The 12,865-nt window shown below is 50.0% G+C and overlaps 1 protein-coding gene across 4 annotated transcripts in view; it reads right to left on the bottom strand.

The window, feature by feature from the left end:
• Positions 1–62: 62 nt before the first annotated feature.
• slit1a (slit homolog 1a (Drosophila)) overlaps positions 63–12,865 on the bottom strand; it is a 64,611-nt gene continuing 51,808 nt past the window's right edge. For 2 of the 4 annotated variants that reach the window (XM_057047230.1, XM_057047229.1), the window contains 19 exons: positions 12,693–12,836; positions 12,436–12,602; positions 11,595–11,727; positions 10,514–10,582; positions 10,355–10,426; positions 10,180–10,251; positions 7,414–7,485; positions 6,298–6,461; positions 6,097–6,221; positions 5,936–6,027; positions 5,717–5,856; positions 5,541–5,634; positions 5,327–5,464; positions 5,022–5,250; positions 4,815–4,945; positions 4,529–4,722; positions 3,580–3,868; positions 3,198–3,409; positions 63–3,118 (listed from right to left, as the gene is read on the bottom strand). In XM_057047230.1, coding sequence (XP_056903210.1) covers positions 2,880–3,118; positions 3,198–3,409; positions 3,580–3,868; positions 4,529–4,722; positions 4,815–4,945; positions 5,022–5,250; positions 5,327–5,464; positions 5,541–5,634; positions 5,717–5,856; positions 5,936–6,027; positions 6,097–6,221; positions 6,298–6,461; positions 7,414–7,485; positions 10,180–10,251; positions 10,355–10,426; positions 10,514–10,582; positions 11,595–11,727; positions 12,436–12,602; positions 12,693–12,836 — 2,776 coding nt within the window. In that variant the 3' untranslated portion in view covers positions 63–2,879. The remainder of the gene's footprint in view (positions 3,119–3,197; positions 3,410–3,579; positions 3,869–4,528; positions 4,723–4,814; positions 4,946–5,021; positions 5,251–5,326; positions 5,465–5,540; positions 5,635–5,716; positions 5,857–5,935; positions 6,028–6,096; positions 6,222–6,297; positions 6,462–7,413; positions 7,486–10,179; positions 10,252–10,354; positions 10,427–10,513; positions 10,583–11,594; positions 11,728–12,435; positions 12,603–12,692; positions 12,837–12,865) is intronic. The other 2 variants (XM_057047231.1, XM_057047232.1) reach the window with 1 other exon arrangement.

The raw sequence follows: 12,865 nt of genomic DNA, 5'->3' as shown, positions 1-12,865 counted from the left end.
GTCCCGTCATTGGCAGGAAAAAACACCCAAAGTGGTGCAGAGGGGAGAAAGAAGACGCCCCGTTCTTAAAAGCACACACATTTAAGTTTAATTAATGAAAAAGAGTGGAGGTCTGGTAAACATTTTGTCGGTGGTACTACATACATTCAGCATCATTGGGAGCTTTTCAGTTTAATCCCACCATCAATCCTGTAACAAAAAGCAAATAGAACCAAACAACAGACATTTCTTACAGTTTGCACCAGTTCAATACACCAGAGACGTTGTGTTGTATACAATAACATGTTTTATGTATATAGTTCATAGGACGGGAAAAGAAAGTCGGTGTTTCTGGTCACGTGACCAGAGTTACATCTCAATATAGCACAAGCACCACTAAGATGTCTACCAGGAAGTTGAACGCGCTGGTCCATAGCAGATCAGCGCAGAGGAAGAGAGCAAAGAAAAAGCCACAGTTGACTAAGATGCGCCTTCGGGAGGCACACGGCCTACGGACGACAGCGACTGTTCACCAGTATGAGACCATTGAACGTTATTGTACACCACTGGGATCACAACAATGGCATAGAAAACAAAGTGTGTGTGTTTGGGGGACTCTGGGATCTGAGCCTGCAGCCTTTCAAGACACTTTACTATTTAAAATCCGCCAAAAAAAAAAAAAAAAAAAAATCTGTCACAGTCCAGAAGAACAATGCCTTAACCCATCCTGGCGGGCTGCCACTCAATAAACAGTATGTGATTTTTTTTATTTTTTTTTAATATATTTTACATTGGAAACTAAATAACAGCTAAAAGTTACCACTTCATGAATAAGCATAGTCATATTTATCTATACACATTTATACATTCAGGTATGACTGTTGAGTTCACTGCAAATGGCACCGTTTCTCCTCCCGCTTAGGAAGCCGGTCGGAAGCGACGGACGCCACGACGTCCGGGCCGTTTCTCAGTAGCACGGTGACCTCTTCGGCAGATCTAGGATGGCGCGATATCGTGAACTTCGCCCGCAGAAGCGCGGCCGTTTCTCCTGGCTTGACAGCAGCTTATGATCAGTTGAGCTTGACTACGTTTGACGTGACGACACCTCCCTCTCAACTTTAACACGACACGTCAACAAAATGCATATGAAGACAATCTGGAGGTTTGGAAGGGAAGTATGGCGGCGGGGCGGGCGTGACCTCTCCGACCCCTGCAGCAATTTAGGGATGTCTGAGCCGGAGGAAAACGCCGCTGCGACTCGACGTCGTGTGACATGACCGACGCATTACAGACCTGTTGGGGCTCTTTTTGCCTTTACATCAAATAAATAAAAGAAGGAGCACAGACGCTCACGAGTTAGATGTCATATTCACATGGTAGACAACATATACAACATTAAACATAGCTCTAACCCATACTGCCTTCTGTACAACAAGGCCAACCCGCTGCTGCACTTTTGGCGAGTTAATGTCATTAATTATTGTGCTGGCGCGAGTGAAATGAACAAATAAAAACACCTAAAGAACCAACGGAACACCTTTCCTCCAGTTCCAAAGCTTCGAGAAAACCGACTTACTCTTTAACATAGAAAATACCATATATATATATATAATATGTGTGTGTGTGCGTGTGTGTGTATTAGGCATTTCTATATAAAGGGTAGCCGGGGATGACTAACGGAGTTAGGTTACATCATGAGACAAATTAGAACAAAATATAATCTAAAATAATAAAACAAAATGAGGAAGTAGAACAAAACAGACGGATGCTGTAGCCGTTTGCTGTGTAACACTATTTATGTTGACATGAAGGAACTCTGTTGGCAAACTGTCCACACATGCAACAGTTATCACAAGTTTTAATACTGCAGGCATCAAGAGGAGTGGGCTTAGCAGCCGTCTGCTCAGAGGGGGGAGGGGCATCCACGTGATCCTCGCCCCCGGGGCAGTCCAATACTGGGGGCTGATCACCACCAGGGGGCACCGCTAGTGCCACACCGGCTTGAACGTGTGGGTATTTGCTCTACGTCTGCCCTGGTGCCCCTGCGGGCGCTAAGACTGTGTGAAACGGCGTTTGGTGCCGTTTTTGCGGGACCGCGTACTTCAGTGGCGTGAACGGCTGCCGTTCCCAGTGCTGCCCGTCAGTGCAGTCTCTCTTTGTGCGGAGTTTCTCGTCTCGCGCTCCCTCACAGCAAAGAGCTGTGACACCGGACCATCTGGCCTTAAGCCACCACGTCCACAGACGGATTATGTGCCACTCCGACCCTGACTCTGCTCGCTTCCCCATGTGCATGCGTGGATGGGTGACCTGTATCCTAGCAGAGAAAAGTGCTACGCCGACTCAAACGAAGCCAAACTACACCTGGCCCGGTCCAGGTCCACCCAGCCAAGCTCAACTCAAGAAAGCTTTGCCAAGTCAAAAGTCCAGCTTTTCTTTCTCATCCCTCCGTTTCCTCTCTAGCTGGGCTGCACCCCGCTGTCCTCACTGCCCCCACGACGCAATGATGGTGGATGGTGGCTCGGCTACCGGAGGCCTCGCGGATGGATGGGGGGAAATCGGGGGTTCGGAGGGATGTTTCCGGTCTGAACGCAACACTTTAAAATCAGTGAACCCCTTGGAACAATGTTGCAGATACAATGGTTTTGTTGCTGCTCTTGTCGCGTTTACATTGTTGCTCGTGATGTTGGTGTTACTATAGGTCAACACGCCCTTGGAAGGGGAGGAAAGGTCCTATTTTACAAACATTGTTGTCCATAATATATAGATAGAGGTTTTATATATACTCTTTATACCCTCTTTCCCTCCCTCACTTTCCTCCAGTCCTCTCTCTCTTCCTTCTTTGCTTCCTTCCTTTCTACCACGTCCTTGGTGGCGGCGGTAGGAAATCTGAGCGAACGCTGCTACATGCAGCCCACGCAGCCACACTTGATGGTCTTTTCCACCTCCTCGCTGAAGGACGTGCCATCGCTGCATTCGAAGGTATATTTCCGGCGCTTCATCCGCTGGCTGGCGCAGCAGGCGCCCTTGTCGCACACCCCTGAGCACTCTACCCATGACACCATGCGTGTTGTCTGGCAGATAGCGTAGCCTCTCTGGACCTGGTAGAAGTCTCGCATGGGCTCTCCTCGACACTCGGACTCTGGAAGACAGAGACGTCTGAGGTCAGCGTCATGGCGGCGCCGCGCCCTTCGGTTTGAGGTGTTTGAATGCAAACCCACCGGCGTCGCAGAGCTCCCCAGTATAGCCGCTCTCACAGTTACAAAAGGCATCTCCAGTGTCTGAGATCTGGCAGCGACCGTGTTTGCACGACAGACGACGGCAGGGGTTGAACAGCTCCCCCTCCTGGTTGCACAGGGCACCTCGGTAGCCCTCGTCACACTCGCAGCGATACGACTGGCTGTCCAGTGGGATGCATCTTCCATGGACACACCTAACGGGAGACAAGACACATTTCCAGCTGAGTATTTGAGGATATTTTGAGCATTCAGACTAATAATTTCAAGGAAAATGGTCGTGTTGAAGTGTCAGAATCTTGTCAGAATCTCTTCCACCACTTCCCCATAAACAACAACAGCAGGAGGATTCTGTTTGCTAGCATACTTGCTGCCCTGGCAGGGGTTGGCGGCAGGCTCGTCACAGTGAGGTCCGCTCCAGCCTGGCTGGCAGTGACACACTGGTCCCTGGATGCCATCAGGCTGGCAGATGCCGTGGACGCAGTAAATCTTCTTGCAGGGCTCACAGCCGGGTACCACGCCGGGCTTCATCTGGGTCTTTGTGAAGTCCTGGAGCTCATTGTTGATGTACAGGTTCTGGATACAACCGTGGAAGCTGGAACCGTTTTGGATCTGCCAGAGGCGGAAAGTGCCGGCGTGCACGTCCACCGGCATTCCTGAAGAAAGACAGACAGGATTATGTTGATGGGTGTGAAGCCGAGCACGGTGGATCACAAACACGACCACCAAAGGGCTGATATGGGTGTGATGGCGGAAGACATTCAAACGCACGTGTCCAACAGTGCATTGCAAAAATTGCGGAATTTACAGCATTCCCTTAATTTTTAAAAATAAATTTTGAATATGCACCAGAAGACACATCCTTGAAACAGGGGACAACAGGAGAAAGAAGAGGATGATATATGAAGAGTGACACACAACACAGCACTTCACTGATACATTTTTTTTGTAATTATTAACAGTTTAGACACAACAGATAACAGGTAGGAACAGATCCATTCACAGCAAGCACAGCCATCAACTGCAACAAATGTGAAGACTGTGTCTGGTAGTTCTTACAATCCCCAGCAGGGGGCGCCATTTTCACATAAAGTTTTGTCCTAGCTTATGTCCTTCAGTGGCTGTCATTGGACCATTTGGACAGCTACTACCAAACACAGTCCCGAGTGAAGATGGGGGATGGCATGAGCGAGGACGGGGAAGTGAAGACAGAACTGGACAGAAGGTGTGAATGGTTGAGGGGAGGGGGTCGGTTGCGGTGGTGACAAAGCGAAGGGGGAGGGTGGTGATTGACAGTAGTGTAGTAGTTAGAGTGCCTGCAGAGGAGGGAGGTGTGTTCTGGAGAGGGCCCCTACCCCCCACGTATAACGGAGCCTCTCCGTTGAGGGTCCGCACTGCCCCGAAGCTGTCCATTGTGGTAGGGAGACCCCCGTCAATAGACAGGTTCACCATCTGGTCAAAGGTCACCAGCTCCACTGTGTGGAACTGGCCATCGTTGATGGTCTCAGTGCTGCAGGAGAGAGCAGATAATGGTCAGGACGCATAAAAATGAGGGAAAACCAACGGAGACCAGCGTCGGAAAACATAAAGGTGGCAGCGTACCTGTAGATGGCATGTCCTGGCTGGCTGCCGGGGTCATAGCTGACCTTCACGTGACCTTGATAGAGCTCCACTGCGATATGATCGTTGTCTCCGTTATAAAGAAGGATGCCGTTGTCCTCCGCTGTCGACACCTGCACAGAGTGTTTGTATGAGGCTTCACGGTTGAACTGAAACACGCCAGGAGACACCGGCCCCCGCTCGAAATACCTGAAGCGTGATGTTAGCCTGGGGCCAGTTTTTGAGGTCAGACAGCAGCAGGTACGAGTCCCTGTCCACAAAATTGACGCTGACTAATTTTTCACAACGCGGCCCTCCGAACTCCGGCGGACACTGGCAGAGGGCGCGTCCTCCCCGCTCCACGCACGGGGCGCTGTTCTGGCAATCGGCGAGCTCGCACAGGGACAGCGGAGACGGGGGGACCTCGCACAGCTGACCGCTGCGGAGAGAGGAGGCGCTAGTTCAGCGGGGACGGCCAGACGGACGTCTGCGCACGCCGAGCGGGACTCTCTCACCTGTATCCTTGGCGGCAGACGCAGGAATAGCCGTTCAACTCGTCGACGCAGTGAGCGCCGTTCTGACAGCGGTGGTCCTCGCAGTCGTTGTAATCTACGCTGCAGTCGTCGCCAACATAACCAGGAGCGCACACACACCTGCAAACGCACGTCAATTAGAGTGGCGGCCACTTCCTGTCTGATGGGCGGAGACGTTGGGGCACAGCCCACTCACTTGGGTCCAGTGGGGGCGATGAGGCAGGTAGACTGATGTTTGCAGGGGCTTCGGCCGGGGGCACACACATCCTCCATTTCTTCACACATCTCCCCTGTGCACAGAGGACAAGTCGCCGTTTTATCAAACCTGAAACTATATCGCCGAGTGGCGACGCTATGGTTTTATGAGCTGACCTGTGTAGTAGGGGGGACAAAAACAAGTGTAGTTGTTGACTCCGTCGATGCAGGTGGCCCCGTTCTCGCAGTCGTGGTCTTCGCATTCGTCAGTGTTGGTTTGGCAAGTCGGGCCCTCAAAGCCCAGAGGACACTTGCAGCTGTGATGGCGTGCAACCAAAGCGTCCAGTTAGTTTCAGAATATAAGGATCGTGAGATTTTAAAGCTCATGCTCCTCACGTGTAGTCTCCCTCCGCCTCCACTCGGCAGGTTCCTCCGTTGGCGCAGGGGCTGCTCACGCAGGCGTTGAGAGCCGTCTCGCAGTTCTTGCCCTGAGTCCGAGCGCAGGTTACTTCATTTTTGAATCTCCACATGTGACAAGTCCCCAGACTGGCTCTCACCTTAAATCCTGGTGGACAGCTGCACCTGTAGATCTCCATCAGGTCACTGTGACAGACGCCCTGGTTGAGGCAGGGGCTGGACAGACAGGGGTTACACTTGGCCAGGACCTCAGGGTCCACATCTCCTGTGGAGATAGACAGACTCAGAATCCTGATGATCAGGCAGCCAACAATACATCCATGTCAAAAACAACAGCTTACCTGTACATTCAAACTTCTTTGCAGGCGTTGTGAGCAACAGTTTGCCCTCCATGCCCTGTGGGCCAGCACAGCGGGCAATGCCGGGCTCTTTGTAGCCAGTCTTTACCCAGTCAGACAGCCAGCGCAAACGGCAGTCGCAGTACAGGGGGTTGGCACCAATGGCCCTGGAAAGACATGAACACGATTATTTCATCGCGCGTAATAATAATCTAAATCTTGCTGTAGTACACTTTCTCGCCAGCAGATGTCTCTGTATCCCAGTGTAAAATCAAGCACGTTACTGCCACACGAGCCGTTTCTGTGATAGTTGAGCCCGTCTTAGTGCTGAACGACACTTTGTGTTTCATTTATCATCCGGAGGAGCGCGTCCCAGTTATAGGTGTGAACAGAAGGCACTCTTGACCACTTCAGTTGTGGTGGCGGCGAATCAATGCCGCTCTGTGCTCCCGCTGCAAACACGCCTGAATCGATGCTGTTCCATTATGGTGGAACACAAGCTCATCTTTCAGGCCCGGCCAATGGCTGACACCTGACATACGCTAACATGAAAACCACTTGACTGCAAGTGTTGATCAATGACCCGTCTCTCTTCCACCAATCTGTTTCAGTGCCTTTTTTTTCTTTTGAAAAAAAAAAGCACTCTTTCAGTTGATTCTTCATCTTTTCTCCCATTAGTTTGATACGTCTGTTTAAGTAAATATCTTGGTTAGAGGGCAGAGGGCATACACATACCCCCGCAACCACATAACAACTACAACTCACCATGTTAAAGACCAATATACAAACACGGAATTCCACAGACTGTGCGGAATCTGCGCGTATTAGGAACATCTGTGTTTCAGAGATGTGACAGGGAGATGAGACAGTAAAGGCGTCAGTGTGTTGCTTTAACCGCAGGGCTGTGGCTGATCAGGAGAGACGTTGGCTGCTGCAGAGCCCACCAAAGAGGACTACAGACAGGCCACTGTGGGCCGCACTCTCCAGCTGTCTGACCAGACTAGCGTGAGTGTGTGTGTGTGTGTGTGTGTGTGTGTGTGGGTTCAACACGTGTGCAGACTTGACGAGCTCAGCAGTTAAGTGCAGGCGGCAGAAAGTTGCATGTGTGTCAGAACTTACAAATGGGAAAGTGAGGTCACGTCATTGAAGATGCCGTCGGGAAGCTCGGAGATTTCGTTGCCATGGAGGGACCTTGAGAAGGAGTTTAAAAAAAATTAGGCGATAACAGAATAGAGGTGTAATAGTTGCAGAATAGTCCATAATAATCTACAACACGACAAACTACTATACATTTTTAGGGCAGAAAATAATTAAAGTAAATCAAACCAGCTGTAAAATCCTGAGTTTTATTCGCACACGATTCATTAACCATCATGAAAAATGCTAACGGATCTTTTTGTGGGGCGGTAGGTGAGCAAAGACGTGGGCCTGTGTCTGTCGTATGTCTGTCTGTCTGTCTCTGGAAACGACTGGTGTCGGCTTTCTGTGTGTATCTGGCTGGCAGGGCCCAGCGTTTACAGTAGGGAAACAGACCTCCTCCACAAGCAAGACAGTCAAAAACATTGGCACGACTGCGGCGGCTCTTCCATATTTGGGCAAAACGAATATTTTCCCGTGTTTGTGCGAGTCTGCTAGAAAACGCTGTCATTTTCTGCGCTGTTGTCTGATCACAAAGCGCGGTGACAAGCTAACGTGGTTTAATGGGCAGATGACTGATGGCTGTTGTAATATGACAGCTCGTTACCACCTTCCAAACTGCAGCAGATCGGCTCGCAGCAGGAAAAACATTCAACGTTTCCCTTTTTTGTGTGTAAATGAGCATTGAACTGTGGAAAAACCAGAGCCCTCAAAAGGAAATTTAAGGATAATATATAAGGTGATAAAGCTGCTGGGAAACTTCGGAAAAGTGAGTAATTTGCTGGTGTTCCAGTGGTTTTAGTCCACCAAACATCATCCACTGAACTCACCGAAGCTTTTATGTTGTTCTGTTATCAATCTTCCATATTTCTCACAGCCTCAGGCACAAACCTCGATGATCCGCGCCTTTGCGAACCCTCACTTTAGTCTGCTCACACCCAGCATGCCGATTAACAGCTTATTAACCAGCCACTCAAAACCCAACCATCTCACACACACACCTACAACACATATGTAGCACCGAACCGTAGCACATCCCTGCCAGATTCAGACCTCTGGTGCGTTTGAAGCCGGCAGCGTTAATGATTCCTCTCCTCTTTACTGGTCTTTAAAGCCGAAGGAGCAGCTTTATGAAGGGTTTGGCACCTCAGTATGCACCAGTGCGTCCTGCATCTGCTTTCTTTGTTTCTAAGAAGCTCCCGACAATGAACGTTGAATGCCGTGTGGGGTCTTTATATTGGAACTATTAAATGCAGCTTATTGTCGCTTCATTTTGCGTTGCTCCCCCACTGCGTGGCGCGGTTAAAAAGAAACCCGTGGCACCAACTGACATTTAATAGGAGACTTATGATTGATCACTCCAGCAATAAATAGATCAAAGATTTATGCTTCGTTTGGACTCCCGTCTGTCTGACACTATAGGCTAATGCAGACAGCCTGTGTGAATATGGGTGGCTGTCTGAGCCTGTACATAGTTCACAGTCTGGACGGGGCGTGTGTGTGCTGGGGAGGGCCTCACATGGCGTCTAGCACTTTAAAAGTGAAGGTGGCGTGAGTGAGCAAGAGCAGAAATAACGGACGTAGCTTCATTAGAGATCAAAGGAACACACCCGCGTGTGCGAGGCGGCATCGGCTAATGACGCCCGAGCTTCACTCCCATTCCGCTCTAAAAGGCCTCTCATGCTTTATGCCCTGTAATGATCAGGACTGTAGAAGAAAAAAAAGCTTTGTTGCAGCTTTGTTGTCAGTAGTAAAATAAGTGCGCCTGCTATGAGTGCACATGGAGGGCCGATACCTCTACTCCCACACACAGACTAATGGGCCCCGAGCCAGAAGATGACAAACATTTAGCATGCATACACACACACACACACACACACACACACACACACACGTAATTTCATAAGGAGTGTTGGTGGGCCTGGTCTGTGTTTCTGCTTTGCAGGGCTGAACTGTACATTTCAGTTAAATAGTGGGACATCCAGCTGCTGTGTTTTTTGGACGCACACCTCTGTGTCGTCATCCATCTGTCGGACGCGTTTACATTCTACATCTCAGTTATTTAGCAGACCGATTCATCCACAGGAAGCCCATGGTCACGACCAAAGACTGTCCGTAACTCCGCGAAGGCCTGGAGGCTGAGTCAAAGCTATTACGGTTAGCGGTGCAAACATTCTCTGGTAATCACTGTCAGGGTGATTTTGTGCAGCAGTGTGTGTGTGTGTGTGTGTGTGTGTGTGTGTGTGTGTGTGTGTGTGTGTGTGTGTGTGTGTGTGTGTGTGTGTGTGTGTGTCGCTGTGGAGGGGGTTGGCCCCAATGGTGAGACAGCGATGATTTTGGGGCCTTCGGAGATAAACAGACAGACTGGGAAGATGTTTAAAGTTATGGTGTGAGTAGAAGTTCTAGCTGGAACATCTCTGCTGCCATTTCAACAGGGTAAATGGGTTGGAGTGTGTGCGTGTGTGCGTGCGTGTGGGAATTCATGGGCTGCCATAACTGTGTAGACTGCTTCCTTCCCCTGAAGTCAATCAAAGATTCTCAGCATCTGCTGCTCAGTCTCTGTAGTCACAGAAGCTGTAAAAATATCCTGTTCAATAACTCATTAAGTGTTTCCTGCTTCAAACTCACTTCAGATGCTTCAAATGAAGCTGCTGCGTGTGATGTACTGACGCTGCGTGACGCACAAGACGCATTCACAGGATATGACACGGACGTCAAATAACAGAAATGTAGTTTCTACAAACTCACAGCAGACGCAGCGAGTGGAGACCACCGAAGGCCATTTTGGGGATGCAGCGCAGGGAATTGTAGCTCAGGATTCTGCGTGAATACAAAAGTAATTATAGACAATATAGTAGGCGTGTGTTATACTTCCATTCTGCTGTCAGAGGAATAAAACATGAAGTCTTGACGGAGGACTCACAGAGTGGTGAGCTGGCTCATGTTAGAGAAGGACGAGTTGGTCAGGGAGTTGATCCTATTGTTGCTCAGATCTCTGAAAGAAAAATGAATAGTAAAGACAGTGAGGTCACTGCTGTAATGTGCACGCCAACTCAAAGGAGGCGGTCAGAGAAGCTCTTACACCAGCTGCAGGTATTTGAAGCCAGACAGTTCCTTCGGCACAATGCTGAACTGGTTTCCATCCAGATACCTGAACAAAGGCACAACGTTCGAATGATGAGGCGACGTCTAAACTTTCAGAGAGTGACAAGACCGAATTTACACGTGCGCACAAATACAAAAAAACTCCAGTATCATCTGCTGGGATGCGTCCCTGTGGCACGGATGCACCTCGGGCCGCCACAGTCTGTGGCTGCTGGGGTGTAACCACCTGCTGGGCGCCACCTTGAGCAGCACTTTCAGAGCCAGGTCCATCTGAGCGCAGCTGCGGGGGCTTTCTCTGGCTATTGCTGTTGACTGTACTGGGAGAGCTGGGAAGGGCAGGGCAGTGGGGGGGGTGGGGCTCTGGGTTCAGAGTTAATGATAGGTAATGATGGTGCAGGGGACACTTGGGATAATGATGGAGTTGCAAACGCTCCAGATGAGAAGATGAAAGCCCAGAATTCAGGGGCACACCTGGTCACACCTGCTGGGACAATGACAGGCCTGAAAGCTAGCACAGCATCTGTGTGTGAGAGTGTGTGTGTGTGTGTGTGTGTGTCAGTCTGCACCACTAGATGCAGTATTGGAAAGTTCCAGACCTATTCCATACCCTCCCCTTTCCATTGAAAACTGCTCATTAAAACGTCCTCTTGCTCCCCTATGCTCCTGTGGACAGGCTTTTGGCCCTCACACAAATATGCAGACACACACATACACACGAATACGGACTCTCACACACTTTAATCCTTGGCTCAGAGTGTGAGAGTGACATCAGTGTTAGCCCTTCGGGCCACAGGGAACGCGGGAGAAGAATGTCTGAGAGAATAACTGCAGGGTTTATTGACTCCTTTCCCCTTCTCCAAAAGATGACATCTGTTTTCATTGCTTCTGCTGTTTTCACTCATTCTTATCTCTTTTATACCCCCACCGTTCCTTCCACCACACATTTGAAGCAACTCATTGGGTTTCTGTTCAATGCCTGCCTCCATCGGCGCAAGAAAATGAAGCAATCACACCTGGAACTGGAAGCAAAAAGGCATTAAAGCTGCCAAGGAACTCACAGCTCAGTCACGTTTCTGGGGATGCCTTTGGGCAGCGCGTGAAGGTGCTTGTTACTGCACCGCACCACGGTCTCCAGGCAAGTGCATTCACTGGGACACTGGGGTCTGGGGACACAGCTTAACTCCTCTTGGCCTGGGAAAGAAGGAGAGAAAATAGGAATTAGAAGAGAAGGAAGGACCAATGACCCGCAATAAGGAGCTGGTCTTCCTGGAATGTAGATAAAGCACAGGTAAAGTCAAGAAAACGCCCAAGCAGCATCGTTCTTCCCGGAGATGATGAGGCAGTCAGACAATGAAAAAAGAGGAAATGAAAATTCTGAGGCAGAAAATGGGACAGCAAGATAGAGAGGTGCCTCGCTAATGTAATATCGACCAGGAGGAGCAAAGAATGGAAGCAGCCCGAGGCTTGAAGACAAGTCTAACATTCATTCAGGTGCAAATAGGCTGACCGCTCAATAAAGCAAACAGCTCAATAGGTCCACTCAGCCCATCATCGACCAGCAGCCCGGGAACTGCTGAGTATCAATCTATTCAGTAAACAAAAGAGAGGCACAATAGTGGCCATTATTTAAAACAATCTCAGGCACTTTAAACAGCTCTCGCCTGACGTATTGCAAAGTGTCGTGCAATTAGAATTCTCATCACTCAGAGCCAGAAGGGTTCGCTTCACCCAGAATGGAGGCCCTCCAAATCCTGCAGATGTTAATCACCTCTAAAAGAGGCAGATTGCTTCATTTAAAGTGCTCGAGCTGCGACCAAAGTTCCGAGGAAGCCTAACGGAGGGCGTGCGGAGCGAGAGGTTGGACCGTGTCGCGGTGAGCAGCTGCGCGTCTTGGCCTACCCTCATCGCAGCGGAAGTCCGGCAGAGCCACGTCCTGCAGCGGGATCTCCTTCAGGAAACCGGGACGCTGGCAGCGTGGGTTGCCCGTCACGATCTTCCGGCTCCTCAGCCAATCGCCGAGCCAGGCCAGGCGGCAGTCGCAATTGAAGGTGTTCGCCAACAGGTTGCTAAGTTGGAGAAATAGAGCATAAGGAAGGCGGTAAAGAGCACAACCGCAGCGTACAACGTGTTAATGGAGACAGTGTTCCTGGTCTCACAGGGTGGAGAGGGCCTGAAGAGTGTCGAAGGCTCCGGGAGTGATGGTGGTCAGCTGGTTGTCGTACAGCGACAGCAGCCGGACGTTGTGCAACCCTGTGAAACTGTCGTTATGGACGCAGCTGATCTTGTTGTTTCTCAGCATCCTAAAGAGTAAAGACGAACAGCGTTACAG

This window comes from Takifugu flavidus, chromosome 11 (assembly GCF_003711565.1).
Source record: "Takifugu flavidus isolate HTHZ2018 chromosome 11, ASM371156v2, whole genome shotgun sequence".
NCBI classification, from domain to species: Eukaryota; Metazoa; Chordata; class Actinopteri; order Tetraodontiformes; family Tetraodontidae; genus Takifugu; species Takifugu flavidus.
The sequence above is the reverse complement of the archived record's forward strand: the minus strand, read 5'-3'. Positions and strand labels throughout refer to the sequence as shown.